Source organism: Leuciscus leuciscus (genome assembly GCF_965113295.1).
Source record: "Leuciscus leuciscus genome assembly, chromosome: 15".
NCBI lineage: Eukaryota > Metazoa > Chordata > Actinopteri > Cypriniformes > Leuciscidae > Leuciscus > Leuciscus leuciscus.
The window spans coordinates 1,705,566-1,731,500 of NC_138739.1; the positions used below are offsets into that span (position 1 = coordinate 1,705,566).

Consider the following 25,935-nt stretch of genomic DNA (forward strand, 5'->3'; position numbering starts at 1 on the left):
AGAGGCCTACAGAGGTAATGTTAACATTATGTGTCTACACAACACACAATCTACACATTCACATTTTTTCCACATTTTTATGTGGAGTAGTCTATAGAATCTAAGTTTAAATCTAAGTATAAACGGGTATTCTTATCTCTCCCCGCGCCCCCAGAGTGTGGAAGAACAGCAGGAGGACGGTCCAGCAACTTCTGGTGCACAGATGAACACAGTTCAGTGATTCTCAGTAATTCTAGTGGTTCAGGATAAGACAAAAACACAGACTGGAAAATGGACTCATGATGAACTCGCTCCTTATACATTTTGTAAATTTTTTACAGAAAAAGTTAAGGATTTTATTCAATGCTCATTCCTCAAAACTTTTCGGCTCGCTGAGGCCCCCTTGTGGGCCGCGACCCCCCTGTTGGGAACCGATGGAGTAAGTGAACTTCAACATCTCAAAGCCTGAGAGAAGAACATCATCACAGTAACTCATCATGCAGCGCCACCTGCTGGAAAACAGCAGAGCACAATCACACAATAACCACACAACTTATGAACATAAAACATGACAGAACTGCAGAGGACACGGTGAGAGGCGCGTGCATGTACTGTGACACGAGCGCGAGTCACGTGACTCAACACTTACACAGTTTTACCTCAGAGAGCAGAACGCGGTGGGATTTACGGGAAACCAGCGATATTTGATCCATTTATACAGAAAAGAGAAACATTATAGATTATAAACATAAATATAATGCCTACAAGTTTCTTTTGGCATATTTTAAACGCAGTGTTTCCGAAACTGCGCTTCGTGAGGAACTGCAGGGCAGAGATCGCGAGTTGATGACAAGCTATTCATAAATGAAATCATAAAAATGCAAAAATACCACAAATAAATAATTAAAAATGAAAAACAATTAAAATGTGGGGTGGGGGTGAATATTTTAGATTAAAAAAAGGTTTGTCAGAAAAAAACAGGCATGAACTAAAGACACCAGTTTTTGCAATAATAATCACAGAGAGTCAGTCAGTAAAAACTTTAATCATCACATATTAAAAACACAAAGAGTCTTTATAGTTACTGGAAATAAGACACACTGGTGAGGTAAAACCCAACAACACTGGGTCAGGTCCGGCGTGACGCTAACACACACAAGCGTTCAGCATCATCTCTGGAGTGAGTGTTCATGTACGGGGAATCTCTTCTGTGTGTGTATAGCAGCGCTCGCTGTCTCAGGACGTCCCAGATGAGCATACTGAGAACCGTATGAGGAGCCAAACGCACAAACACCGGTATCATTCCTTTATACAGACCCACAATCCCCTCCGTGGCGCAGACCTTCATCAGACAGTCCACAAACCCGCTGTACAGCCGGCCCTGAGACACACACACACACACACCGTACTGTACATTAATCAGTGATGGGGAACGTTACTTGCAAAAGTAGTGCATTACAATATTGTGTTACTCCCTTAAAAATAACTAATTGCGTTACTTAGTGTCTTTTTTAGAAAATGTATTTGTTACGTTATTTTTGCGTTACTTTTTTTCCACCTGGGCTGGGCTTATTGTTTTATAAAAAAAGTTCTATTTTTGGGCAAATGTAAAGACCCTTTCACACCAAAAGTAAAAAAATAAGCCTCAGGCTGAAAGAAATGCAAATTGATCAATAAAGTGAGATTAAATGCATAAAAATGTATGTTTTATTTAACATATTTAGTTATTGGAGGTTTGCATGGTATTCTGATTCTGCATTTCACTTATTTTACTCATTTTGAGGAATATTGAATCTTTTTTTGTGTGCAAGTGAGACGAGTAAATGCTCACATTTAGATTTAGAACTACAATAACATCATGTTTACACACACACACACACACACACACACACACACACACACACACACACACACGCCTCTGCACTTCGATTTGTCTCAACATGAGGACAGGAGAGCTGTCAGTCCATCAATGGGAAAACAAAGTAACTTGCATAACTTGTTTGAAAAAGTAACTCAGATATTTTGTTGTAAATTTTAAAAGTAATGCGTTACTAGTTACTTGAAAAGGTAATCTGATTACGTAACTCGTTACTTTTTAATGAGTTACCCCAACACTGAAATGAATATTATTCTATATAATCTTGGTAAATAAAGTATGTGTTTTACCCTCTTAAACTCGTCCACCGGTTGGTTGTACAGTCGTGTGCTGATGACATCAAACGGTGTCATGGTAACCGACACGGCGACTCCGCTAATCATGGCAGCGATGAGTGCGATGAGGACACTGTGAGGACTGAACCACTGAAACACACACATTCACACACTTCACTAGTCTCACTAGCTCTAGTTTACATGTTTGCCTTCTGAAGCACTAAACCTCCAACTGGAGAAGACACACACTATTAGAAAGAGGTTTTTAATATCAGAAGTCATAATGAACAGGAGAATCATGTACACATGCCGATGTGTGTGTGTGTGTGTGTGTGTGTGTGTGTGTGTGTGTGTGCTGACCTGTGCGCGTGTGACCCAGTCTTTAGCCGAGCTGAACGTGGAGAGTTGAGCCGCTGACCCCACCATGACCCTCGGCACGGCCCCGTTCACCCCCCGCCACAGACCCGTCACGCCCTCGCGCCGGTAGATGGACAGAAGCGCGCTCGACACGCTCTGAGGAGCACCAATCAGAATCACTCTCACTAATACTGTCAAATATACTCAAACTCAAATATACACATACTCATTTAATCTCAAATAAACTCACATAAACTCAAATAAACTCAAATATACTCTGATCTGTGATTGGCTGATAAAGATCTGGTCAGAGTTCAGCAGTATCATGTGACGCTGTGTTCGTTCACACGCCTCTGTGTGCTGGACTCTGATTGGCTGCCAGTGCAGAACAGTGAGAGGTGTGTCGACACACACACACACACACACACACACACACTGTATGCAGAGGTCAGGTCACATATTTTGGGTGGTTGATGGAAAAGAAGCCTGAGTTAGAGGTGGGTCATGTGACTGGTGCTGCAGATCTCGTACCTGATGGTTGTGCTGGTGTCCGACAGCGATGGCCGCCGCCGTCTGCGCCTGCAGGTGTGTTTTTACCTGTACAGATACACACAGGAAATACATCACGCTCATGTAAACACACGCATCACTGTAAACACACTTACAGTCTGTCGTAAATACTCATCTTTCACTTCCTCTGCCTTCCTGATATCTGAGCCTGTCTCTGGATGCCTTACTGTCAACACTGTGTGTGCGAGAGTGAGTGTGTGTGTGTGCGAGAGTGAGTGTGTGTGTGTGCGAGAGTGAGTGTGTGTGTGTGCGAGAGTGAGTGTGTGTGTGTGCGCGAGTGACTCACATAAACTGAACAGCTCGAGTTACTGACAGATTGTTCCTATAAATGAGTCGGTTAAAGACAGTAAACCTGAAGGTTATTGTAGTTCTAGACTAAATGTGAGCTTTCTCTTACTCGTCTCACTTGCACAATTATTTTGTTCAATATTCCTCAAAATGAATAAAATCAGTGAAATGTAGAATCAGAACACTTAGCAGACCTCCAATATATAAATATGTTAAATAAAACTAAGTAACGCAATACTTTTCTAAAAGTAACTAAGTAACGCAATACTTTTCTAAAAGTAACTTAGTAATGCAATATTGTAATGCATTACTTTTCAAAGTACCGTTCCCCAACACTGACCACCAACAGTACAGATACTCAGCGACGCAGGTCTCCTACCAGATACGCGGGCGAGGCGACGAAGGCCCCCAGAGCTCCAGCCGCGGCCCCTGCGATCAGACTCCCCCCGGGGCCGTCGGTGAGTCCCGACGCCTGCGTGTAGGAGTAGAACCCGAGCCGGACACCGTTCATCAGGCCCTGGTACAGCAGCGCCGCCGTGAGCCCCTTCTGCAGGCCCCGGACCCCGTCGGTGCGGCCCACGAGCCACAGCGCCTGCAGGACCCCGCGGTAGAGCCGCTGGTAGGAGCCGCGGGCCCTCAGCTCACCCTGCAGCTGCAGACGGGTCTTCACCACCTCCAGCGGGTTGGTGAACACACACGCCCCGCAGCACGCCAGCGCGCCCAGGCTAAAGTCCAGCGGGGGCCACAGGCGCCCGGGGCCGAGGGGGGGCGGGGGGGTCAGGAGCCGCGTCACAGGCATGTCTGGAGCCAGGAGACACCGAAGATCCTGCTGGGGCGCTGGTTATCTCGTCATGTTCACGTGTGCGACATTACACTGCATTAGCATGTTTCTGAGAAATCAAGTCCAGGATTCAAATCTGCAACAAAGTTCCTGTCACTGCAATCATTCATCAACAACAACAACACATTTAATACATGACAAATCATGCTCTATGTTGAACTGTTTAAACCCGTATCTGTCTCATATAGACAACCTCAATGCTCTACGTTGAACTGTTAAACATCAGTTTATCACGTGATTTGCATATTCATAAACCTTGCATATTAGCGAAATCATCGAAGCATGTTTCAATCCTTCAAGCACAAATATACATCGCCGTTGCAAAGTTTTGGATTGAAAGTTTAATAGGAATTTCAAAAGAACAGCATTAATCTGAAATATAATCTTTTGTAACATTAAACACTACCGTTCAAAAGTGTGCAGTCAGTAAGAATTTTTATTAATTAAATAAAATAAATCAATACTTTTATTCATCAAGGATGAACTGAATTGATCAAAGGTGACAGTAAAGACATTTATAATGTTACAAAACAATCTATTTCAGATTAATGCTGTTCCTCTGAACTTTCTATTCATCAAAGAATCCTGGAATAAAAATGTAAACAACTCTTTTCAACAGTGATAATAATCATATATGTTTCTTGATCATCAAATCATTATATTAGAATAATCATGTGACACTGAAGACTGGAGTAATGATGCTGAACATTCAGCTTTGATCACAGGAATAAATTACACTTTACTATATATTCACATAGAAAACACTTATTTTAAATTGTAATAATGTTAAAAACATAAAAAATCTTACGGATCATAAACTCTGAACAGCAGTGTATACTATATACAAACAATTCAGCTGCACGATAAACTTTACACGAGTATTGTCTCAGTATGAAAGCGTCTTACCCAGTCTATGGTCTTACCCAGTCCGCTCGCGTTCCTGTTTGTGATTCACACACACTCGTAAACACGAAGCACTTCCCGAACACCCCGCCCACTGCTCCTGCCTGACCAATCAACGCACAGCTTCTCCTCCGCCTCACAGCCTCCCCGGTGGACAGCCAATGGCGTCGCAGCAACACAGAATACATTTAAATGGGTTAAAGGTGAAATCCTGTCTAAAGTCCCGCTGAGGATGTGAAACTCACATTCTTCAGCCGAAAACAGAACAAACAATGGGTACAAACTGCAGCAACCACACACACTAACGCATATATCAATACATTATTAATTCGTTACATTAATATAGCGCTTTTCTAGCCTAGGTACTCAAAGATCCAATCAACTGTGAGGAATATGTTACATTATAATAATCTCTGTGATTGAATGTCAGGGTTGAACTGTTTCAGCTGAAGGAGCAGTTTTTAAACCACAGTAATTATGACATCATGTATAATTGAGTGTGTTTGTAGTAGAACGGAATTGAGACGATGATCATGTGACATCACACGTGACCGCACAGCTTTATTCCGTTATTTTAGTAAAGATCGTAGAAACGCCACATTATATCAGAGAATTAAGACATGGAGAACTTTCTTTATTTCCGTTTACAATCCACGGTCTCATTCCCTCCACAGCACACACACACTCTCTCTCTCTCACACACACACACACACACACACACACTCTCACGTTTAATGTAAACAATGCAGGCTGAAAGAGCGGTAAAAAAGGTCCAATTCATCAGTTCATCCTACAATCGTGTTTCCTTCAGTCAGATCGGCGTTTCTGAGGGTGAAATGCGACAGAAACAATAACACACTCCCTTCTAGATCTCTCTCTCTCTCTCTCTCTCTCTCTCTCACACACACACTCTCGCAGAGCACATAGCAAAAACATCATTCATTCACTCATAAATTGAAACAACAACTATGTTTGAGTGTCCTTTATATGAGTTGAGCAGTATTTTAAGGTAAATTAGTGTAAGGGCAGCAGTCGTTCCCGTCGTGTCGCGGCGGCTAGCGGCTAGCACTCCTCCATTACCTCTTGGCGCGGACGAAGTACAAGGCGTTGGTTTTGGGGTAATATTTGACGTTCTGCTTTTTGTCCATGAGTCCACCGAAGATAATAAGCTCCCCGCGGCCCTGAACCACCGTGTGCAGGCTAGTCTCCGGCGGCCCTGTGACCGCGCTAGCCGCTCCACCGCCGCCGTACACCTTCCACGACACCACGCCCTCCGCCTTGGCACGCGACACGTCCAGCAGGTACATCTGCATGGGTTTGCAGTTGAGCGACTGGTACAGCGGCTTGCCCACATTGAGGCTCTGCGGCGGGTGGTGTGCGAGCCGGCGGGCAATGGGCGGGAGCGAGTGGGCGTCAGCCTGTGGCGGGCTGGAGGAGGTGGGCGGAGTCACGGCGGAAGCGCTAGGCTGGGGTTGCGATGATGAGGATGAGGAGGACGAGGCTTTAACGGCCTCCAGGCCGCGGCGCAGGGCGGCGGGAGAAACGGCTCCCGGCGGGGTGTGTGGAGGCGTGTGTAACCCATTAGCGCCGAGCGGGTCGCCGTCCCAGCTGTAGTCCGCGGGTCGCGTGGGTGGAGATACCGCCGCTGGGCTAGTGCGTGGCGAAGGAGACGAGCCGTTGAGTAGCGGAGGGCTATCGGGACCTCGCGAGGGTGACGGACTCCCGTCCCGCGGTCGCGCTGACGCTCTGGGCCGTAGCGTTCCCCAGCGCCCGTTCACACACGGCGCCTCCTCGACCGCGCCCAGAACCGCCCCCGCCGCGCCGCTACGCACCGGGGACTGGGAGCGCTGGGAGGACGGGTCCGGGCCCAGAGGAGCAGGAGTGGAGCTGATGGGGGACGGCCGAGAGTTCAGACTCGGGCTGAGAGGAGCTCGACCCGACGGAGCCTGAGAGAACACCACCACACACTGACCCACCTGAGAGAGAGAGAGAGAGAGAGAGGTTTGAATATAAAACATGTTTTTTTATCTACATGCTCTCTGTTTTTATTTACTTGTGTTATTTGTGATATATTTATGTATATGGACCAAAGACTGTATAAAATATGTTTGTAGTGTGCATGACATCACTCGTAGTGTTTCTGAAGAGCTTTTCTGAAGCCCAAAGTGGGCGGACCCGGCCGTCATCATCTTGGCAGCGTCACTCCCGGAAAAAACGAAAATGTGCGGCGAGGCGGATTAGCTGAGGTGACGTGACGCTAACGCTAGCAGACAAACGGCTAGTAGTGACATCAGCGCCAATCCACCTGTCACTCAAGTGGCCACGCCCTTAAAGGGATACTTCACCTCTGGAAAGATGAATGTGTATGTAAAATAGGTAATTTATGTAGAAGAAATGTGAAGAAATTTTTGAATTTGGAGCTTTCTAGACTGAGAAAAGCCAGAAAATGTATTTTTGGCTTATGTGGATGAAAGACAACAACTCCCAGAATGCACCTACCGGTAAGAGAGCGCAGTTGAAAACAAGGCTTGGCTACTATTTGAGACTCCGTGATGAGTTTTCCAGGGATTTCGAGATCGCCCAAAATGTCCGGGATTCGGCTTTTGCGTTCTACAGTCGCCATTCATCATGTTTACTGTGGCGATGAGGACGAGGCTGAGGGGCGCGGGAGAACGGCGCGAGGCCGGTGGCGTCATTACTGAGAGCGCCGGTCTCGCATCTCTCACGGAGGAGCGGGAATTTTCTTAGCAATGGTAAAACGCACATCAACCGATCACTTGTTTAGCGTTCATGTAAACACTACATTCAGATTCACCAATCGAAATGAATTCAGACTGAAACAAAAGGTGTGCATGTTAACAATGAATGGCGACTGCAGAAAGCAAAAGCCGAATCCCGGACATTTTGAACGATCTCGACGGCCGGACATGTCCGGGAAAAAGAGGATGGTAACCCCTACTACTCAGCTTTCTCCTACTACTCAGCTTTCTTCACAGGACAAAAGCCTGTTAGCTTAGCTTCCAAAGAAAGACGGCTGACACTATGTGTACATTCTGTGAGTGAGATCCCTCTATGGGCGGCCTGAAAACATGCAGAACAACGCCTTCTACTGGCTGTAGTCTTTAGCCTCTGGCCAGAAAATCCTCCGATGACGCAAAATGACGATTTTTGCGTCATCTGAGGATTTTTTCCAGACAAAAAATACATAAATCTCTTGTCTCAGGGGGATATGAGGGTGGAAAGCACGGTAATTCGAAAATACTACAGGTTTTCTACTAATACAAAGCTTAATGCTAAATCCTGAAGTATCCCTTTAATTATGCAGAACTTTAAGGCTTAATATAATTTAAACGGATGAGTTATAAAATAATTCCCCCCCTCACAGTCGTCATGAAGGGCAACATTAGCTGTATAGACCAAAACCACTTTTAGCACCAGACTGTAAACATGAGTTTCTGCTGTAAAGTTGGGTATATTAACATGGGGGTTTATGGGATTGAGTCTCTTCTGCAACCTCTAGTGGCCAGTGGATGAACTGCAGTTTAAGTCACTCAATGTTGGATTCAGGAGAGAGAGGGAGGCTGCCGATGGATACATTTTTTCCCCCCTTTTATTAATCTATATGTTTGTATGTGTCTATTGCTTTGGCAATATTGGGGTCTCACACAGTCATGCCAATAAATCTCATTTAAGCTAAACTGAATTGGCGGGTCTGAGTGTGATCTGCAGTGTGTAGTATGAGAGAGTGAGTGTGATCTGCAGTGTGTAGTGTGAGAGAGTGAGTGTGATCTCCAGTGTGTAGTGTAAGAGAGTGAGTGTGATCTGCAGTGTGTAGTGTGAGAGTGAGTGTGATCTGCAGTGTGTAGTGTAAGAGTGTGATCTGCAGTGTGCAGTGTGAGAGTGTGATCTGCAGTGTGCAGTGTGAGAGAGTGAGTGTGATCTGCAGTGTGCAGTGTAAGAGTGTGAGTGTGATCTGCAGTGTGTAGTGTGAGAGAGTGAGTGTGATCTGCAGTGTGTAGTGTAAGAGACTGAGTGTGATCTGCAGTGTGTAGTGTAAGAGAGTGAGTGTGATCTGCAGTGTGTAGTGTGAGAGAGTGAGTGTGATCTGCAGTGTGTAGTGTGAGAGAGTGAGTGTGATCTGCAGTGTGTAGTGTGAGAGAGTGAGTGTGATCTGCAGTGTGTAGTGTAAGAGTGTGATCTGCAGTGTGCAGTGTGAGAGTGTGATCTGCAGTGTGCAGTGTGAGAGAGTGAGTGTGATCTGCAGTGTGCAGTGTAAGAGTGTGAGTGTGATCTGCAGTGTGTAGTGTAAGAGTGTGAGTGTGATCTGCAGTGTGTAGAGTAAGAGAGTGAGTGTGATCTGCAGTGTGTAGAGTAAGAGAGTGAGTGTGATCTGCAGTGTGTAGTGTGAGAGAGTGAGTTTGATCTGCAGTGTAGTGTGAGAGAGTGAGTGTGATCTGCAGTGTGTAGTGTGAGAGAGTGAGTGTGATCTGCAGTGTGTAGTGTAAGAGTGTGATCTGCAGTGTGAGAGTGTGATCTGCAGTGTGCAGTGTGAGAGAGTGAGTGTGATCTGCAGTGTGCAGTGTAAGAGTGAGTGTGATCTGCAGTGTGTAGTGTAAGAGTGTGAGTGTGATCTGCAGTGTGTAGAGTAAGAGAGTGAGTGTGATCTGCAGTGTGTAGAGTAAGAGAGTGAGTGTGATCTGCAGTGTGTAGTGTGAGAGAGTGAGTTTGATCTGCAGTGTAGTGTGAGAGAGTGAGTGTGATCTGCAGTGTGTAGTGTGAGAGAGTGAGTGTGATCTGCAGTGTGTAGTGTGAGAGAGTGAGTGTGATCTGCAGTGTGTAGTGTAAGAGAGTGAGTGTGATCTGCAGTGTGTAGTGTGTGAGAGAGTGAGTGTGATCTGCAGTGTGTAGTGTAAGAGAGTGAGTGTGATCTGCAGTGTGTAGTGTAAGAGTGAGTGTGATCTGCAGTGTGTAGTGTGAGAGAGTGAGTGTGATCTGCAGTGTGTAGTGTGAGAGAGTGAGTGTGATCTGCAGTGTGTAGTGTAAGAGAGTGAGTGTGATCTGCAGTGTGTAGTATGAGAGAGTGAGTGTGATCTGCAGTGTGTAGTGTAAGAGTGAGTGTGATCTGCAGTGTGTAGTGTGAGAGAGTGAGTGTGATCTGCAGTGTGTAGTGTAAGAGAGTGAGTGTGATCTGCAGTGTGTAGTGTAAGAGAGTGAGTGTGTAGTGTGAGAGAGTGAGTGTGATCTGCAGTGTGTAGTGTAAGAGAGTGAGTGTGATCTGCAGTGTGTAGTGTAAGAGAGTGAGTGTGATCTGCAGTGTGTAGTGTAAGAGTGAGTGTGATCTGCAGTGTGTAAAGTAAGAGAGTGAGTGTGATCTGCAGTGTGTAGTGTAAGAGAGTGAGTGTGATCTGCAGTGTGTAGAGTAAGAGAGTGAGTGTGATCTGCAGTGTGTAGAGTAAGAGAGTGAGTGTGATCTGCAGTGTGTAGAGTAAGAGAGTGAGTGTGATCTGCAGTGTGTAGTGTGAGAGAGTGAGTGTGATCTGCAGTGTGTAGAGTAAGAGAGTGAGTGTGATCTGCAGTGTGTAGAGTGAGAGACTGAGTGTGATCTGCAGTGTGTAGAGTAAGAGACTGAGTGTGATCTGCAGTGTGTAGTGTAAGAGACTGAGTGTGATCTGCAGTGTGTAGAGTAAGAGAGTGAGTGTGATCTGCAGTGTGTAGTGTGAGAGTGAGTGTGATCTGCAGTGTGTAGAGTAAGAGACTGAGTGTGATCTGCAGTGTGTAGTGTGAGAGACTGAGTGTGATCTGCAGTGTGTAGAGTAAGAGAGTGAGTGTGATCTGCAGTGTGTAGAGTAAGAGAGTGAGTGTGATCTGCAGTGTGTAGTGTGAGAGAGTGAGTGTGATCTGCAGTGTGTAGTGTGAGAGAGTGAGTGTGATCTGCAGTGTGTAGTGTGAGAGACTGAGCGTGATCTGCAGTGTGTAGTGTGAGAGACTGAGTGTGATCTGCAGTGTGTAGAGTAAGAGAGTGAGTGTGATCTGCAGTGTGTAGAGTAAGAGTGAGTGTGATCTGCAGTGTGTAGAGTAAGAGACTGAGTGTGATCTGCAGTGTGAGAGACTGAGTGTGATCTGCAGTGTGTGGAGTAAGAGAGTGAGTGTGATCTGCAGTGTGTAGAGTAAGAGAGTGAGTGTGATCTGCAGTGTGTAGTGTGATCTGCAGTGTGTAGAGTAAGAGAGTGAGTGTGATCTGCAGTGTGTAGTGTAAGAGAGTGAGTGTGATCTGCAGTGTGTAGTGTGAGAGAGTGAGTGTGATCTGCAGTGTGTAGTGTGAGAGAGTGAGTGTGATCTGCAGTGTGTAGAGTAAGAGAGTGACGGCACCTTGCAGGCCGGATGGCACCAGAGCTCCGGTGCGCCGTGATCCTCGTTCTCCACCCGCAGCTGCTGCCACGTCCAGCTGGGGGCGCTCATGTGCAGCAGCCAGGCGTCCTTCAACAGCTGCACACACACACACACACACACACACACACACACACACACACACACACACACACAGTCGCTCTTCAGTGAGTGAAAAAGACATTTAATAAGCACTCATCCGATGGCAGTATTAAAGCGCTAGTAGGACAGATGCACTTTTATGGACTTCAAAACAGAAACAGCCCTTCACTGCCATTATAAAGCTTGGAAGAGCCAGGACATTTATTAATATAACTCTGATTGTGTTCGTCTGAGAGAAGAGTGTCACACACACCTAGGAGGACTTGAGGGAGAGTAAACCATGGGCTAATTTTTATTTTTGGGTGAACTATCCCTTTATATAAGTAATTTATTGTCAATTTCGGGTTTTTCAGCCCAATATTTTCATTTCCGTCGCCCCCCTGAGCTACACCTGTACTACACCTGTGCTACACCTATACTAAACCTGTGCTACACCTATACTAAACCTGTGCTACACCTATACTAAACCTGTGCTACACCTGTGCTGACTGAAAGAAAACAAGTTGATAAAAAGATTGGATCCAGTATCAGGCGATGACAGCATAACCAGACATTAGCAGGCGGGTCATATTTATATTCTCACACTCCTCAGACAGCAGATACTCACAGCGTTCGGCCCGCCGCAGCCGCCCAGAATCAGCAGCGTCTCGCTGTCAATCACGATCTGAGGGACACAGTGAGCGCATCAGTCTCAGTGGCATCATGGGAAGGGTTAGAGGGTTAGAAGAGAAGAGTTACCTGAGACTGGCCTCCGCGCGGGTGAGGAGACGGGCCGCTGACAGAGGGTTTAGACCAGGACCACTGCTCCAGATCCAGCAGCCACACCTCGTTACTCCTGAGACACACACACACAGATGAGACACAGAGACACACACACACAGATGAGACACACACAGAGATGAGACACACACAGAGATGAGACACACACACACACAGATGAGACACAGAGACACACACACAGAGATGAGACACACACACAGAGATGAGACACACACACAGAGATGAGACACACACACAGAGATGAGACACACACACACACAGAGATGAGACACACACACAGAGATGAGACACACACAGAGATGAGACACACACACAGAGATGAGACACACACACAGAGATGAGACACACACAGAGATGAGACACACACAGAGATGAGACACACACACAGAGATGAGACACACACACAGAGATGAGACACACACACAGAGATGAGACACACACACAGAGATGAGACACACACAGAGATGAGACACACACAGAGATGAGACACACACACAGAGATGAGACACACACAGAGATGAGACACACACAGAGATGAGACACACACACAGAGATGAGACACACACAGAGATGAGACACACACACAGAGATGAGACACACACAGAGATGAGACACACACACAGAGATGAGACACACACAGAGATGAGACACACACACAGAGATGAGACACACACAGAGATGAGACACACACACAGAGATGAGACACACACACAGAGATGAGACACACACAGAGATGAGACACACACACAGAGATGAGACACACACACAGAGATGAGACACACACACAGAGATGAGACACACACAGAGATGAGACACACACACAGAGATGAGACACACACACAGAGATGAGACACACACAGAGATGAGACACACACAGAGATGAGACACACAGAGATGAGACACACAGAGATGAGACACACACAGAGATGAGACACACACAGAGATGAGACACACACACACACACACACAGAGATGAGACACACACACACACACACACACACACACACACACACACACACAGATGAGACACAGAGACTGTGTGTGTGTGATGAGAGACACACACACACAGAGACACACACACACACAGATGAGACACAGAGACGCACACAAACACACACACACACACACACAGATGAGACACACACACACACACACACACACACAGATGAGACACACTGTAGACACACGTCTCCTAAGATGTCTTGCCATGACGAGTTGAGTAGTGTGTTTCAGGTTGTCGTTCCTAAGGCTTATCGCTCTGGTGTCTTGAAACTGGCTCATGATCATTGTCTTGCGGGTCATATATGGGCATCAAAAAGACTTTAGATCGGGTGCTGAGGCATTTTTCTGGCCTGGGGTAAAATCTGACGTTGCACAATACTGTAGAACATGCTATGTGTGTCACATTGTTGGTAAGCCTAACCAGAAGATTCCACCTGCGCCTTTACATCCCATTCCAGTTATTGGAGAACCTTTTGAGCGAATCTTGATTGATTGTGTTGGTCCACTCCCTCACACTAAATCAGGTAACCAGTACTTACTGACCATCATGTGTGCGGCTACTCGGTTTCCTGAAGCTATTCCTTTACGCAGGATTACTGCTCCAGTAGTTTCTAAGGCCATGATTACGTTTTTCACAACATTCGGTCTTCCAAGAATTGTTCAGACTGATCAGGGGTCTTGGTGTTCTCCCAGGTGCTGTCAGGGATGGGCAACTTCGGTCCTGGAGGGCCACTGTCCTACAGAGTTTAGCTTCAACCCTAATCAAACACACCTGAACAAGCTAATCAAGGTCCTCAGGATTACTAGAAAATTACAGGCAGGTGATTTTTTCAGGGTTGGAGCAAAAGGACAGTGGCCCTCCAGGACCGAAGTTGCCCATCCCTGATGTAGGTGTTGCTAGTCCAATTAAGCAACCTCCTTACAGAGTCAGCCCTGTTAAGCGTCAGCTTTTACGTAGGGAAGTAGACTATATGCTGCAGCATGGCATTGCTGAACCTAGTGCTAGTTCAGGAGTTCTCCATGCCTGCTTGTGGATACGTCAGATCATACACCTCGTTTTTGCACTGACTTTCGCAAAGTCAATTTTGTCACCAAGCCTGATTGTTACCCTCTTCCTAAGATTAGATGACTGTATTGACAGAGTAGGATCTGCAGCATTTGTTACAAAGTTGGACCTCTTAAAGGGTTCCTGGCAAGTCCGTCACTCAGAGGGCCTGTGGAATATCTGCTTTCGTAACACCAGATGATTTCTGCCAGTATCGGGTTATGGCTTTCGGGATGCGGAATGCAGCCACATTTCAGCGTCTGGTAAATACGGTGTTGAAAGGAGTTGTAGATTGTGAGGCTTATCTTGATGATGTGGTTATTTACAGCTCTACCTGGTCTACTCCAGCTGACAGAGGTGTTCCATAGGCTGGTGGCTGCACATTTGACATTGAACCTTGAGTTTGGACAGGCCACGGTAACATACTTGGGCAAGGTTGTTGGACATGGAAAGGTCTGTCCCATCTGCGCTAAAGTAGAGGCCATTGTGAACTTTGGTGTGCCGACGACTCGGCGTGAGCTGAAACGTTTTCTTGGGATCGCAGACTATTATCGGAGCTTTTGTAAGAACTTTGCTACCGTTGACTAACCTTCTCAGCCCAAAGGTCCCGTTTGTTCGGTCCAGCTTGTGTCACTCTGCATTCGAGAACTTGAAAGCCCTGTTAGTAAGTGCTCCTGTTCTTGCCGCCCCTGATTTTGATAGGCCTTTTGAAAACTAGCTGTTGATGCTAGTGATGCTGGTGTTGGGGGTGTCTTATTCCAGGAGGATTCAGAGGGAGTTGAGCATCCTGTATGCTATTTTTCTAAGAAGTTTGACGTACATCAGAAGTATTATTCTACGATAGAGAAAGAGGCCTTGGCCCTTATTCTGGCTCTGGTTCATTTTGATGTTTATACCTCTTCTTGTCAGACCCTAGTGGTCTATACAGACCATAACCCTCTTGTTTTTCTCGGTAGGATGAAAAACTCCAACCCCTGGCTAATGCGATGGAGTTTATTTTTGCAGGGGTTTAATTTGGACATCCAGCACATCCGTGTGTTTGCAGATGCCCTGTCTAGGCCGATATGCAGTCAGTTTAGTTTTGTGTTATTCTGTGTGACATTTAACTGAGTGGTTGCTTTAGAGAAACCTACTTATGGAAGGAGGTGTTATGTCCAAAGTTATTCTGTGCCCTGTTTTGCAGGTATCCTGGAAGCTCCTCCCATCATTTCCCTAATTACCTGCTAGCCATCCTTTAAAAGCCCCTGTCTAGCTCCACACTCTCTCTCTCTCTCACACTGCAGCCTGGAGCAGTAGCATTGTTAGCAGCAGCCGCCATTGTTCTTTGTCTGTTTAACTTTGTTTGCAATAAACCTTATTTTGGTCATAATAGACATTTGTGACTCCTCTATGTTGCCTCCCTTGAGCCAGGGTTGTAACACACACACACACAGATGAGACACACACACACACACAGACACAGACAGACAGACACACACACAGGCTCATACGTACATCTGCCGGGCCCCCAGTGAGCCGCCGAACACCACCATAGTGCTGCCGATGACGGAGGAGGAGTGGCCAGCCATGGGCGGAGGCCCGTGAGTCGTCACGATGCAGTTCCACCTGCGGCCACAAGGGGGCGGAGTCACTGACACACCGTGTGATCAAACACGACACACACCTCCACACAGCAGGGTTTTAATGCTCTCACCAGTTCTTGGAGGGCGAGTAGGTGTGTATCTCGTCGAAGAAGCGCTCGGGCTGGTGCAGCGGGTACGGGCTGGGCCGGGTCCACCCGCCGAACAGAACCAACAGGTCCCGGTACATGACCAGCGTGGCCCCGGCCTTAGGGGATGGGTACGAGCCTGAACACAGCAGAGAGAGAGAGATTGAGTGAGTGTGAGTGTGAGAGAGAGAGAGAGAGAGTGTGTGTGTGTATGTATGTGTGTATGTGTGTGTGTGTGTGTGTGTGTGTGTGTGTGTGTGTGTGTGTGTGTGTGTGTGAGTGTGTGTGAGTGTGTGTGAGAGAGTGTGTGTGTGAGTCACCTGACGCCAGCGGGCGGATCCACTCTTTGCTGTTGAGGTCCAGACGCCACAGGTCATTGAAGGCCGCATTACAGCTACTCTGAGTGCAGCCGCCGAACACGTACATCGACTGGTTACTGTCGTAATAACACGCGCCTGCAACACAACACACAACACATGATCTTCAGTCACAACACTAGTTTGTGGAAGTGTATCTGTCGAGTTTTTGTCTGTTTGTCTGAGCAATGGCAATTCAACACCGACTGTTTAACTCATATTAACATCAGTGAGTGATTCAGAACCTTTGACTGATTCAGTGAGTGATTCAGAACCTTTGACTGATTCAGTGAGTGATTCAGAACCTTTGACTGATTCAGAACCTTTGACTGATTCAGTGAGTGATTCAGAACCTTTGACTGATTCAGTGAGTGATTCAGAACCTTTGACTGATTCAGTGAGTGATTCAGAACCTTTGACTGATTCAGTGAGTGATTCAGAACCTTTGACTGATTCAGTGAGTTATTCAGAACCTTTGACTGATTCAGTGAGTTATTCAGAACATCTGGCTGATTCAGTGAGTGATTCAGAACCTTTGACTGATTCAGTGAGTGATTCAGAACCTTTGACTGATTCAGTGAGTGATTCAGAACCTTTGACTGATTCAGTGAGTGATTCAGAACCTCTAGCTGATTCAGTGAGTGATTCATTAGAATGATTCAAACTGAAAACTTGCAATTAGTTGGGAAAGAACTGGTTCAAAAGAATTTATTCTGATTTTGTGTGTGTGTGATGTTAGGTTTAGGGGTAGGGTTAGTGTGTGTGTGTGTGTGTGTGTGATGAGTAGGTTTAGGTGTGGGAGTGTGTGTGTATGAGTGTGTGAGAGAGAGTGTGTGTGTGTATGAGTGTGTGTATGTAGATGTCTCAGTGTGTGTGTGAGAGTGTGTGTGTATGAGTGTGTACGTGTATATCTCTGTGTGTGTGTGTGTGTGTGTGTGTGTGTGTGTGTGTGTGTGAGCAGTTACTGACTGTGTGAGAAGCGTTGTGTTATGGGCGTTCCAGGATAGGGATAAGTGCGACTCTCCCACTGAATGTTTCCCTCTTGAACAGCCCGCAGGAAACCATGATAACACTGATACGCCACACCTGAGAGAGAGACACACACACACACAGGTGAGATTTCACAGTCACAGCTGACGAGTCTGACTGACCGTTAAACACGTCTCAGTGTCACATGATCTTGGATCTTGGGGAATTGAATCCACTAGTGAAACCTCATGTTAAAAATTGAGGTGTTATTATGGACTGTGATTTTAAATTGGATAAACAGATTAACTTGGTAGTTAAATCTAGTTTTTTCCAATTGAGACAACTCAGCAAGGTGAAATCTTTCCTGTCTTTTATAGACTTTCAAAGACTTCTTCACATTTTTATCTCATCGCGTCTGGATTATTGTAATGGCCTCTATATAGGCATTAATCTATATGTTAGTGATGCTCAGATTTTGGTTAACTCCTTCATTATGTCCCGTCTAGACTACTGCAACTCACTTTTCCTTGGTCTCCCTGCTAAATCACTTCAAAGGCTTCAATATATTCAAAACTCGGCAGCCAGGCTCCTCACCCATACCAGACGATCAGCACACATCACCCCTATTCTCCACCAACTCCACTGGCTACCGGTTCCGTCCCGGATCCAATACAAAGTGTTACTACTCACCTTCAAAGCACTCCACAACCTTGCTCCCCCCTACATCCGCGACCTCCTGACCCCTTACACTCCATCCCGATCACTCAGATCCTCTGACCAAAATCTCTTGGCTATCCCCCGCTCCAGACTCTGCACTCTGGGTGGCAGGTCCTTCAGTGCCTTGGCCCCCAAACTCTGGAATCGCCTCCCACAACCTCTTCGTGACTGTCCATCTCTTCCCTTCTTTAAAGCACATCTCAAGACCTTTTTGTTTAATGATCACTTCTCCACACCTAACTCATAGCTTAATACAAATAACTTGTCTTGTTGTATTGTTTTGGTTGTTGTTGTTGTGTTTCCTTGCCTTCCTCCTATGTAAAGCGACCTTGGGTTTGAGAAAGGCGCTATATAAAATAAACTTATTATTATTATTATTAGTCAGGCCTCTCTCTCCAGACTGCAGAGGGTCCAGAATGCAGCAGCTCGCCTGTTGACGGGTACACGAAAGCGGGAACACGTTCTCTCCTCTCTTCACTGGTTGCCTGTCCATTTTAGGATTAATTTTAAGATTTTGATGTTTGTTTTTAAATCTCTAAATGGTCTTGCACCTAAGTATTTGTCTGAACTGATCAAGCCGTATGCTCCGTCAAGAGCGCTTAGGTCTGCTGACCATTTGCTCTTAGTTGTCCCACGGATAAAGCTGAAGAGCAGGGGTGAAAGAGCATTTGAAGTAGCCGGACCAAAGCTTTGGAACAGTTTGCCCCTGTACATTAGACAGGCTCAAACACTTGCTGTTTTTAAATCTAGTCTTAAAACGTATTACTTTAGTCTGGCATTTGACGCTTTGTGAGAGTTGTTTTATTGCTTTTATTTCTGTGCTGTTGATTGTTTGTATCATTGATAGAGGATATACTTGTACAGCACTTTGTTAAACACTTGCTGTTTTTAAAAAGTGCTTTATAAATAAACTTTGACTTTGACATGACCATCAGCACCACACTTTACACTACAATAAACACTAGAACTATAATGATGATAACTATAACGACGACTAAAATTATGATAACTATAATGGTCACTACAACAATAACTAGAACAATAACGATAAATACATAACTATAACTACAATAACTGTAACGGGGATATAACCATAACTATAATAGTAACTGCAACTATAACCGTACTGATAACGATAATGATACGATTTCTGCAGTCTTGTCGTCTGTCGCCTTAAACTCGCTAAAGCAGGATGCATTCTGATTGGCTGTCAGTGCTTTTATCGTTCATCAGCTGGAAAAAATCGTTCTGAAAGTGATTCCAGCGATATCGTTCCTCTGTTGTGGACTCTTTCGAGCGATTACTGAACTGTGTGTCCGACTGACCTTTGATGAGGCGGTACCACTGTTTGCACACGAGCGCCGCCATCTTGTGCTCCTGATAGGGCGACAGGAACGACAGGATGAACTCCAGCACCTCCTCCGGGAGCTCACCCATGCTGTGAGCACTGGCCCCGCCCCCTGACGACAGAGCCCCACCCCCTGATGCCGGAGCCCCGCCCTCCTCCGTGTCCATGGCAACCAGGCAGCTATCTTCCCCGTCTGAGCCGCGAGACATCACGCCGTCTGTACGTCTGTCTGTGAACACACACACACACACATCTGAGGTCATGTGACCCGGACACACAAACATCTGAGGTCATGTGACCCGGAAACAGACTGCGAACCACTTAAAACACTGGCGCTCATTTACGCTATTCCCCAATCACATACTTTAGTACTCATCGTACATTAGGCATCATTCGATATCATTCATCCTGTGAAAACCGTTTTGAAATTGTGTTACCATGGAAACAGCGGTTTAAAATCTTTCATTTTTTGTGATATCAACTTCAGATTCGGTCAGACAGAAGGCTTTGATTTTCCAGCGTATCTGAAACCCAAATTACTTCATACATCAGGCTATACATCCTGTGTAACATAAACACGTTTGGGTCAATACACTTAGACTTCTATAACTTTTTAACACTTTCTTTTTTTATTAATTTATTCTCGAAGTGTCTCTTTAAGACTTGCACGCGTCTCAGGTCAGAGGATGTGGCAGTTAACGGGTTAAACTCAACTTCATGTCAAAGTCGTTCATAAGAAGAAAGTGCCTTTAATAATGGACGCGTTTCCACAGCTCATCAGCTGAAGCTCCAGACTGAGTCCGTGACCGCGTTATTCTCCCTAACAGATGAGCTTTATCATCAGTGCAGTGCTATACACCTCTACACATGTACCCGAGGACTGCCTCAGGCGTGTTTACTAGAGTAAAAGCAGGGTATTTCCAGCTGCTGCTTCATTAGCTGAGCGCTAACAGCCGGCTGACTCGCGTGTAACGCGGCTGATGACGCTGCGGGCGTCGCGAGGCTGACGCGCGAGGCTTTACCTGTGTGCGTGACGCTCGGTGTGACTCTCGCCCGCGCGCTGCTTCTGTGTTTCTGCTGTTGTTTGTGTTTCTCTTTATCAGCTGCTCTCTTGAACCTCCTCACTCCAAACATCCGCCATCTTCCCTCCGCACGGGAGCGCGCACGCACACACGTCACGCGTCTCGGAGCGTGCGCGCACGCGGGGGAGGGGGACGCTACGTTAGGGCGCGCCCGCTGTTTCTCTGAAATAAGTACATCATTTATTTGTATACCATTTTATTTGTCTAAGGCTTGATTTTTGAGCATTTCTAAGTAATTATTGTATGAAATACTGTCAAGTACAATTACATACGTCATAGTATGATAATAAAATGATCCCGTTTTCCTTTGGAGAATGGAGAAGCTCTTAAGACTGTTCAGTTGTGTAGTGTGTGCTGTCTTCAACATCTCTGAATGATACACAGGTCTTTTATTTGTGTGAATGTGTTTTTGTTTGTTTTATTCTTTATGTTTTCTCTTCGCTCCCCTGGCTCCAAAGTGTATGATGTATTGTTTTGATGTTTTAAGCATAAAAAAGGAAAAAGTTTTCCTTTGGAAAATGATCTGATAAATAAACGAAACTGCGAAATATCCTCAAGTGTATAAAATGTATATTTACAAAAACATATGATTTTATTTCACAAGATCTCGACCGCTCGCACAGACCGATTGACGTTTTTAAAGTCCGCGTCAACCGGAAGTTGCAAACGACTTTTCTCCTGTGCTGTGACGTATTTCCCAGTGAAAAGGAATATTGAACAGAGGGCAGGGTTTTACTCTAGCGCTCCTCCTCTCCATCTCTCGCTCATTACAGACTAACGATTTGAGGGGAGTGGTTAAGCGTCCTCAAACCTACGTCATCAGGGAAGGTCCTCCAATGCAGAGGGGAGGGGCATTTTCAGATTTTGATTAAAGATTACGAAGCCCCAAAAAATTTTTTTGTGTTTTAACTTGCACGGATTAATTGTTCACCACAAGACTAGTAATATGCGCTAACAAAGTAAATACAGTCCATTTTGATTTCAGTTGGACTTTAATGTCATTTTTATACTCTTACAGTTAAAGGGATGGTTGATTATGATTTGACTTTTCTAACTTTAGTTAGTGTGTAATGTTGCTGTTTGATCATAAACAACATCTGCAAAGTTACAATGCTCAAAGTTCAAAGCAAAGGGAGATATTTACTTTTACAGAAATTGCTTTTTAAGGACTACAACAAACGGCTGGTAGAGACTACACGAGCTTCCTCCCGGGTTAGTGACATCCCCAACCCTAACATTTACATAAACCCCACCTCCGGGAACAAAATTTATAGATTATTATGACAGAATATGCTAATCAATGACCAGAGGTGTCAAAAGTATTCACATTCATTACTCAAGTAGAAGTATAGATACTAGGGTTTAAAAAGACTTCTGTAGAAGTTGAAGTATCAACTCAAGCTTTTTACTCAAGTAAAAGTATAAAAGTTCTGGTTTCAAAACTACTTAAAGTATAAAAGTAAAAGTAATGTAAGGAAAAAAATGCCATTAAGGACAAAAGCTTAGGCCGCGCCACAGGGGCCTATATAGTGCACTACCCCAGCTCCTCAAAAAAACACATTTCTCTAAAGGCCATATTTGACTATAATTATATTAAAATGTTGATGTTGAAAAATTTGGGATGATGCACTAGGCTACCTGTTTCAGCTGTATATGCCCATAGAAAATATATTTTCTAAATAAATAAGCTAAATAAGCGGAGGAATCAGGAAACTAATAGGATAATGTATTAAGGTTTTTAGTCTATATTGACCTTAACAATACGTAAATTAATTAATTCTGTAATGTTACAAATAACTAATAAAGACATGGTGGCAGTTTAACAGAGACTTAACTTTACTCCGCTCATAGTGCAATGCAATAGTGCAATACTGTCTTGTTCCTTGCTTTTTGAAGAAGCCAAACACATGTCTGCATCTTTCATTAAAGGGATATAGTTCACCCAAAATGAAAATCATTTACTCACCCTCAAACTGTTTCAATCCTGTATGAATTTCTTTCTTCTGATGAACACAAAATAATATATTTTGAAGAATGTCGATAACCAGACAGTGGATGGACCCCAATGACTTCCATAGTAGGAAAAAAAAAAAACTATGGAAGTCAATGGCTACCATCAACTGTCTGGTTATCGACATTCTTCAAAATATCTTCTTATGTGTTCAGCAGAAGAAAGAAACTGGTTTGAAACAACTCGAGAGTTAGTAAATGATGACAGAATTTTAATTTTTAACTAAGTCAACTAATCATTTAACAGAAATGAACTGTTGGCATATGTTTCACATCAATACTGTCCAGTTTGTCCTGTTGGACACGACACACAGCAATACTGTCAAGTGTCACTTGTGACCTCTGAGCCATGTTTTCAGTGTCCTAAGAGCACTGACACTTCTTTCAGTCCAGCTGATGAGACTGGGATGATTTGATCAACAGGCCTCTCATTTCAACAAGACCAGCCTTCAACAGACCAAGCAATGTTATTTTTTCATGTTTTATGGGGACTTTCCATAGAATGATTTTTATACTGTACAAACAAACTTTGTATTCTACCCCCCTATAGACTAACCTTACCTATTACAGAAAACTGTCTGCATTTTTACATTTTCAAAAAACAAAAGTCTGATTTATAAGCTGTTTTCTGAAAAAAAAGAAAGAAAAAAAAAAAGGACAAGGATTTCGAATATTGACATCTTTGAGGGGATATTTTGACCCTATAATGTAGAGTTGCACACACACACACACTCACTCACTCACTCTCTCTCTCTCTCTCTCTCTCTCTCTCGCTCACACACACACACACACACAACACTCACACTCTCTCTCTCGCTCACTCGCTCACACACACACACACACACACACACACACACACACACACACACACACACACACACACACTAACGATTATGTTAGTGTTATGTTACGATTGTCATTATATTGGAAAAACGTCTGTCCCCAAATCAATATTTGACGCGATTTGCCCCGTATTCTTGAGCACAGAACTGTTAATTTCTCCCTCGCTTACATGCGCTAGGTTTCCTAAGGACTCGTCTCGGAGAAGTTTTGGCGCTTCGCACAACCAAATGTGACTACAGCCTCTCACAAGATAGAAAGAAAACACAAAGCCAATCAGTTTAGCGATGTGTGTTCAGGAGGCGGGACTCAGATCTATTAACCGTTTGTGTAATTGGCCAATTTTTTTTTTTTTTAACGACGACAAGACGGAATGAAAACAAGCCGAAATGAACTAGGAGTAACGAGGCTATTTTTAAAATGTAAGGAGTAGAAAGTACAGATAATTGCGTGAAAATGTAAGGAGTAGAAGTAAAAAGTCGTCTGAAAAATAATTACTCCAGTAAAGTATAGATACCCAAAATTTCTACTTAAGTAATGTAACGAAGTATTTGTACTTCGTTACTTGACACCTCTGTCAATGACTAGAAGATAGTTAACTCCACATCAGCTGCATAAATCCATCAACTAACCATTCAGAAATGTCCTGTTGCTTCTACATTCACTTCTTCTTGAGTCTCATGGTGCCTTCACGTGCTATGGAAAAGATGATATTTTCCACTTGTGAACTGGTATTTACCAGTGTGTTGTGTTCAAGTGCTTTTGTTGTCGTAATGTAGGTAAAAAAATTGGACTCACAGATCCAGACCTGTTATTTGGCTAAAACAATTTTAGATCATGATGTCGCTGGCGTACACTACAGACGAAATACATTCACGTGAGTAAATTGCCTGACCGCTCATTACTAGGAGGCTCCTATTGACTGCTAGCTAGCATCTGCTCTAGGTAGGTAACACCAAACCAACGGTATTTTTAAAACTGACACTGAGTGTTAATGCATTATATTACAATTGTTAATGACACAACATTTTATAGGCTACAAAAACTATCCGCTAACAGTAGCAAAAAACGTTTAGTTGTGTACAATGCTTATTCACGACTCTTGCGTAGCTCTCCGCTATTTTGAAAAGGTCAAAGGTTATCTCATCTCGGCAACTCGTGCATCAAAATATTCTACGAGCTGCCCAGTGGAAAATACCACATGAGTGGGTGTTCATGTGCATTTTCCATGTCGGCTTTTGGCATTTACCATAATTACCATAGCACGTGAAGGCACCATCACATACAAGCTGTTGAAGCTCCGCCCCCTGTGCCGGGAGCAGCAGCTCATTTGCATTTAAAGGGACAGACACACACTTTTTACCCTCAAAAAGTGACAATTTTAATATGCTATGAAAAATATCTGTAAGGTATTTTGAGCTAAAACTTCACACACACACTCTGGGGACATCAGAGACTTCATCATTACATTATAAGACCCCTTTAAGTGTTGCATTTTCAGTTGAATTTGGGGAAACCACTGAAACGTTGTGTTGAGCTGTTTCAGTTACTTTTGTTTGATTTGTTCACTGCAAACAGTTGAAAGTCTGTACATTTTGCCAATAAACCTGGGCCCGTATGTATAAAACTTCTAAGAAATGCTCTTAAGAATAGTCTTAAGCTTTGACTTAAGTGTCAGAAAATACTTAGTAAAGAGTAGGACTTTTCTAAGAGTAGGAGACTTTTATAAAGCAGCTAAAAGCAACTTTCAGTAAAGTATAAGACTGATTCTTAAGTGCTGACTGAAGTGGCACTTAAGTGTTGTGAACTAAGGACTACAGTGATGTCAACCCAAAATGGCCGCCCTCAACCACTGAATCAGCCAATAGTGAGCCTGCAAGGGTGAGGTCACTGCAGCATGACACCAATCATTTAATTTTATTATAATAAAATCATTTAATTAAGACACTTTAATATAAATATATATATATTTTTTTTTTATGCTTTGCATTGTGCAAAATTTTCGCAAATTAGTATTTATGCTGTGGAATCCTCTTCTGTTGATGTGTGTCTCCTCATTTACAATTATGCAAACATGAGTTCCATAAATGGATCCAACAACTCAGGAAAGCCCGAAATACTCATTAAAGTGGCTTTATTTTGCTGCGAGATTTGCATAGTCAATGAACTGCCATACAGTAGTGGCCATAAGTCAGGCAAAGGAAAATTGTCAGATTCACCCTTTATTCAAATATTAAAAATGTGTTAAAGATTTTGTACGTGTATTGTGTAGTTGTGCTTAGAGTCAATTGTTTATTTGTGATAACACAATGAAACATGCCAAATTGTACAGACATAATTTTTAGCCAGGCTGTCAAACAAATGAACAAGAGAGGACAATGAAATATTAATAACTGACTATGTTACAGACAATGTATAATTTCTTTTTTCTCCTGTAAGCTTTTTATTTTTTTTATTTTTATTTTTAACCTGTAGCTGTAGTTAGGCCTTTTTTCAACAA

The 25,935-nt window shown here is 44.2% G+C and overlaps 2 protein-coding genes across 3 annotated transcripts; both read right to left on the reverse strand.

Moving 5' to 3' along the window:
• Positions 1-1,004: 1,004 nt before the first annotated feature.
• slc25a34 (solute carrier family 25 member 34) lies at positions 1,005-5,470 on the reverse strand. Of its 2 annotated transcripts, none has more exons than XM_082138760.1 (6): positions 5,110-5,470; positions 3,725-4,262; positions 3,019-3,084; positions 2,491-2,643; positions 2,146-2,280; positions 1,005-1,360 (listed from the first exon to the last, which is right to left on the reverse strand). In XM_082138760.1, the coding sequence occupies exons 2-6, from the start codon at positions 4,142-4,144 to the stop codon at positions 1,109-1,111; spliced, it is 1,026 nt and encodes a 341-aa protein (XP_081994886.1). In that variant the 5' UTR covers positions 4,145-4,262; positions 5,110-5,470; the 3' UTR covers positions 1,005-1,108. The 2 variants fall into 2 exon arrangements, with proteins under 2 accessions (XP_081994886.1, XP_081994885.1); XM_082138759.1 differs by having other exon boundaries at positions 5,093-5,470.
• A 232-nt stretch (positions 5,471-5,702) lies between these two features.
• Positions 5,703-20,684, reverse strand: fbxo42 (F-box protein 42). Its single transcript, XM_082138717.1, has 10 exons — positions 20,526-20,684; positions 19,481-19,732; positions 17,439-17,555; positions 16,434-16,568; positions 16,099-16,252; positions 15,900-16,010; positions 12,317-12,413; positions 12,186-12,242; positions 11,459-11,575; positions 5,703-7,065 (listed from the first exon to the last, which is right to left on the reverse strand). The coding sequence occupies exons 1-10, from the start codon at positions 20,635-20,637 to the stop codon at positions 6,166-6,168; spliced, it is 2,052 nt and encodes a 683-aa protein (XP_081994843.1). The 5' UTR covers positions 20,638-20,684; the 3' UTR covers positions 5,703-6,165.
• Between the last annotated feature and the right edge of the window lie 5,251 nt (positions 20,685-25,935).

Coding starts and splice junctions, on each gene's coding strand:
- slc25a34 (XM_082138760.1), bottom strand. CDS start 4,144: ATGCCTGTGACGCGGCTCCTGACCCCCCCGCCCCCCCTCGGCCCCGGG. Junction 3,085..3,724: donor TCGCCTCGCCCGCGTATCTG/GTAGGAGACCTG, acceptor GTATCTGTACAG/GTAAAAACACACCTGCAGGC. Junction 2,281..2,490: donor ACTGGGTCACACGCGCACAG/GTCAGCACACAC, acceptor TGTGTGTTTCAG/TGGTTCAGTCCTCACAGTGT.
- fbxo42 (XM_082138717.1), bottom strand. CDS start 20,637: ATGTTTGGAGTGAGGAGGTTCAAGAGAGCAGCTGATAAAGAGAAACAC. Junction 16,569..17,438: donor AACACAACGCTTCTCACACA/GTCAGTAACTGC, acceptor GTTGTGTTGCAG/GCGCGTGTTATTACGACAGT. Junction 16,011..16,098: donor TACTCGCCCTCCAAGAACTG/GTGAGAGCATTA, acceptor TTGTGGCCGCAG/GTGGAACTGCATCGTGACGA.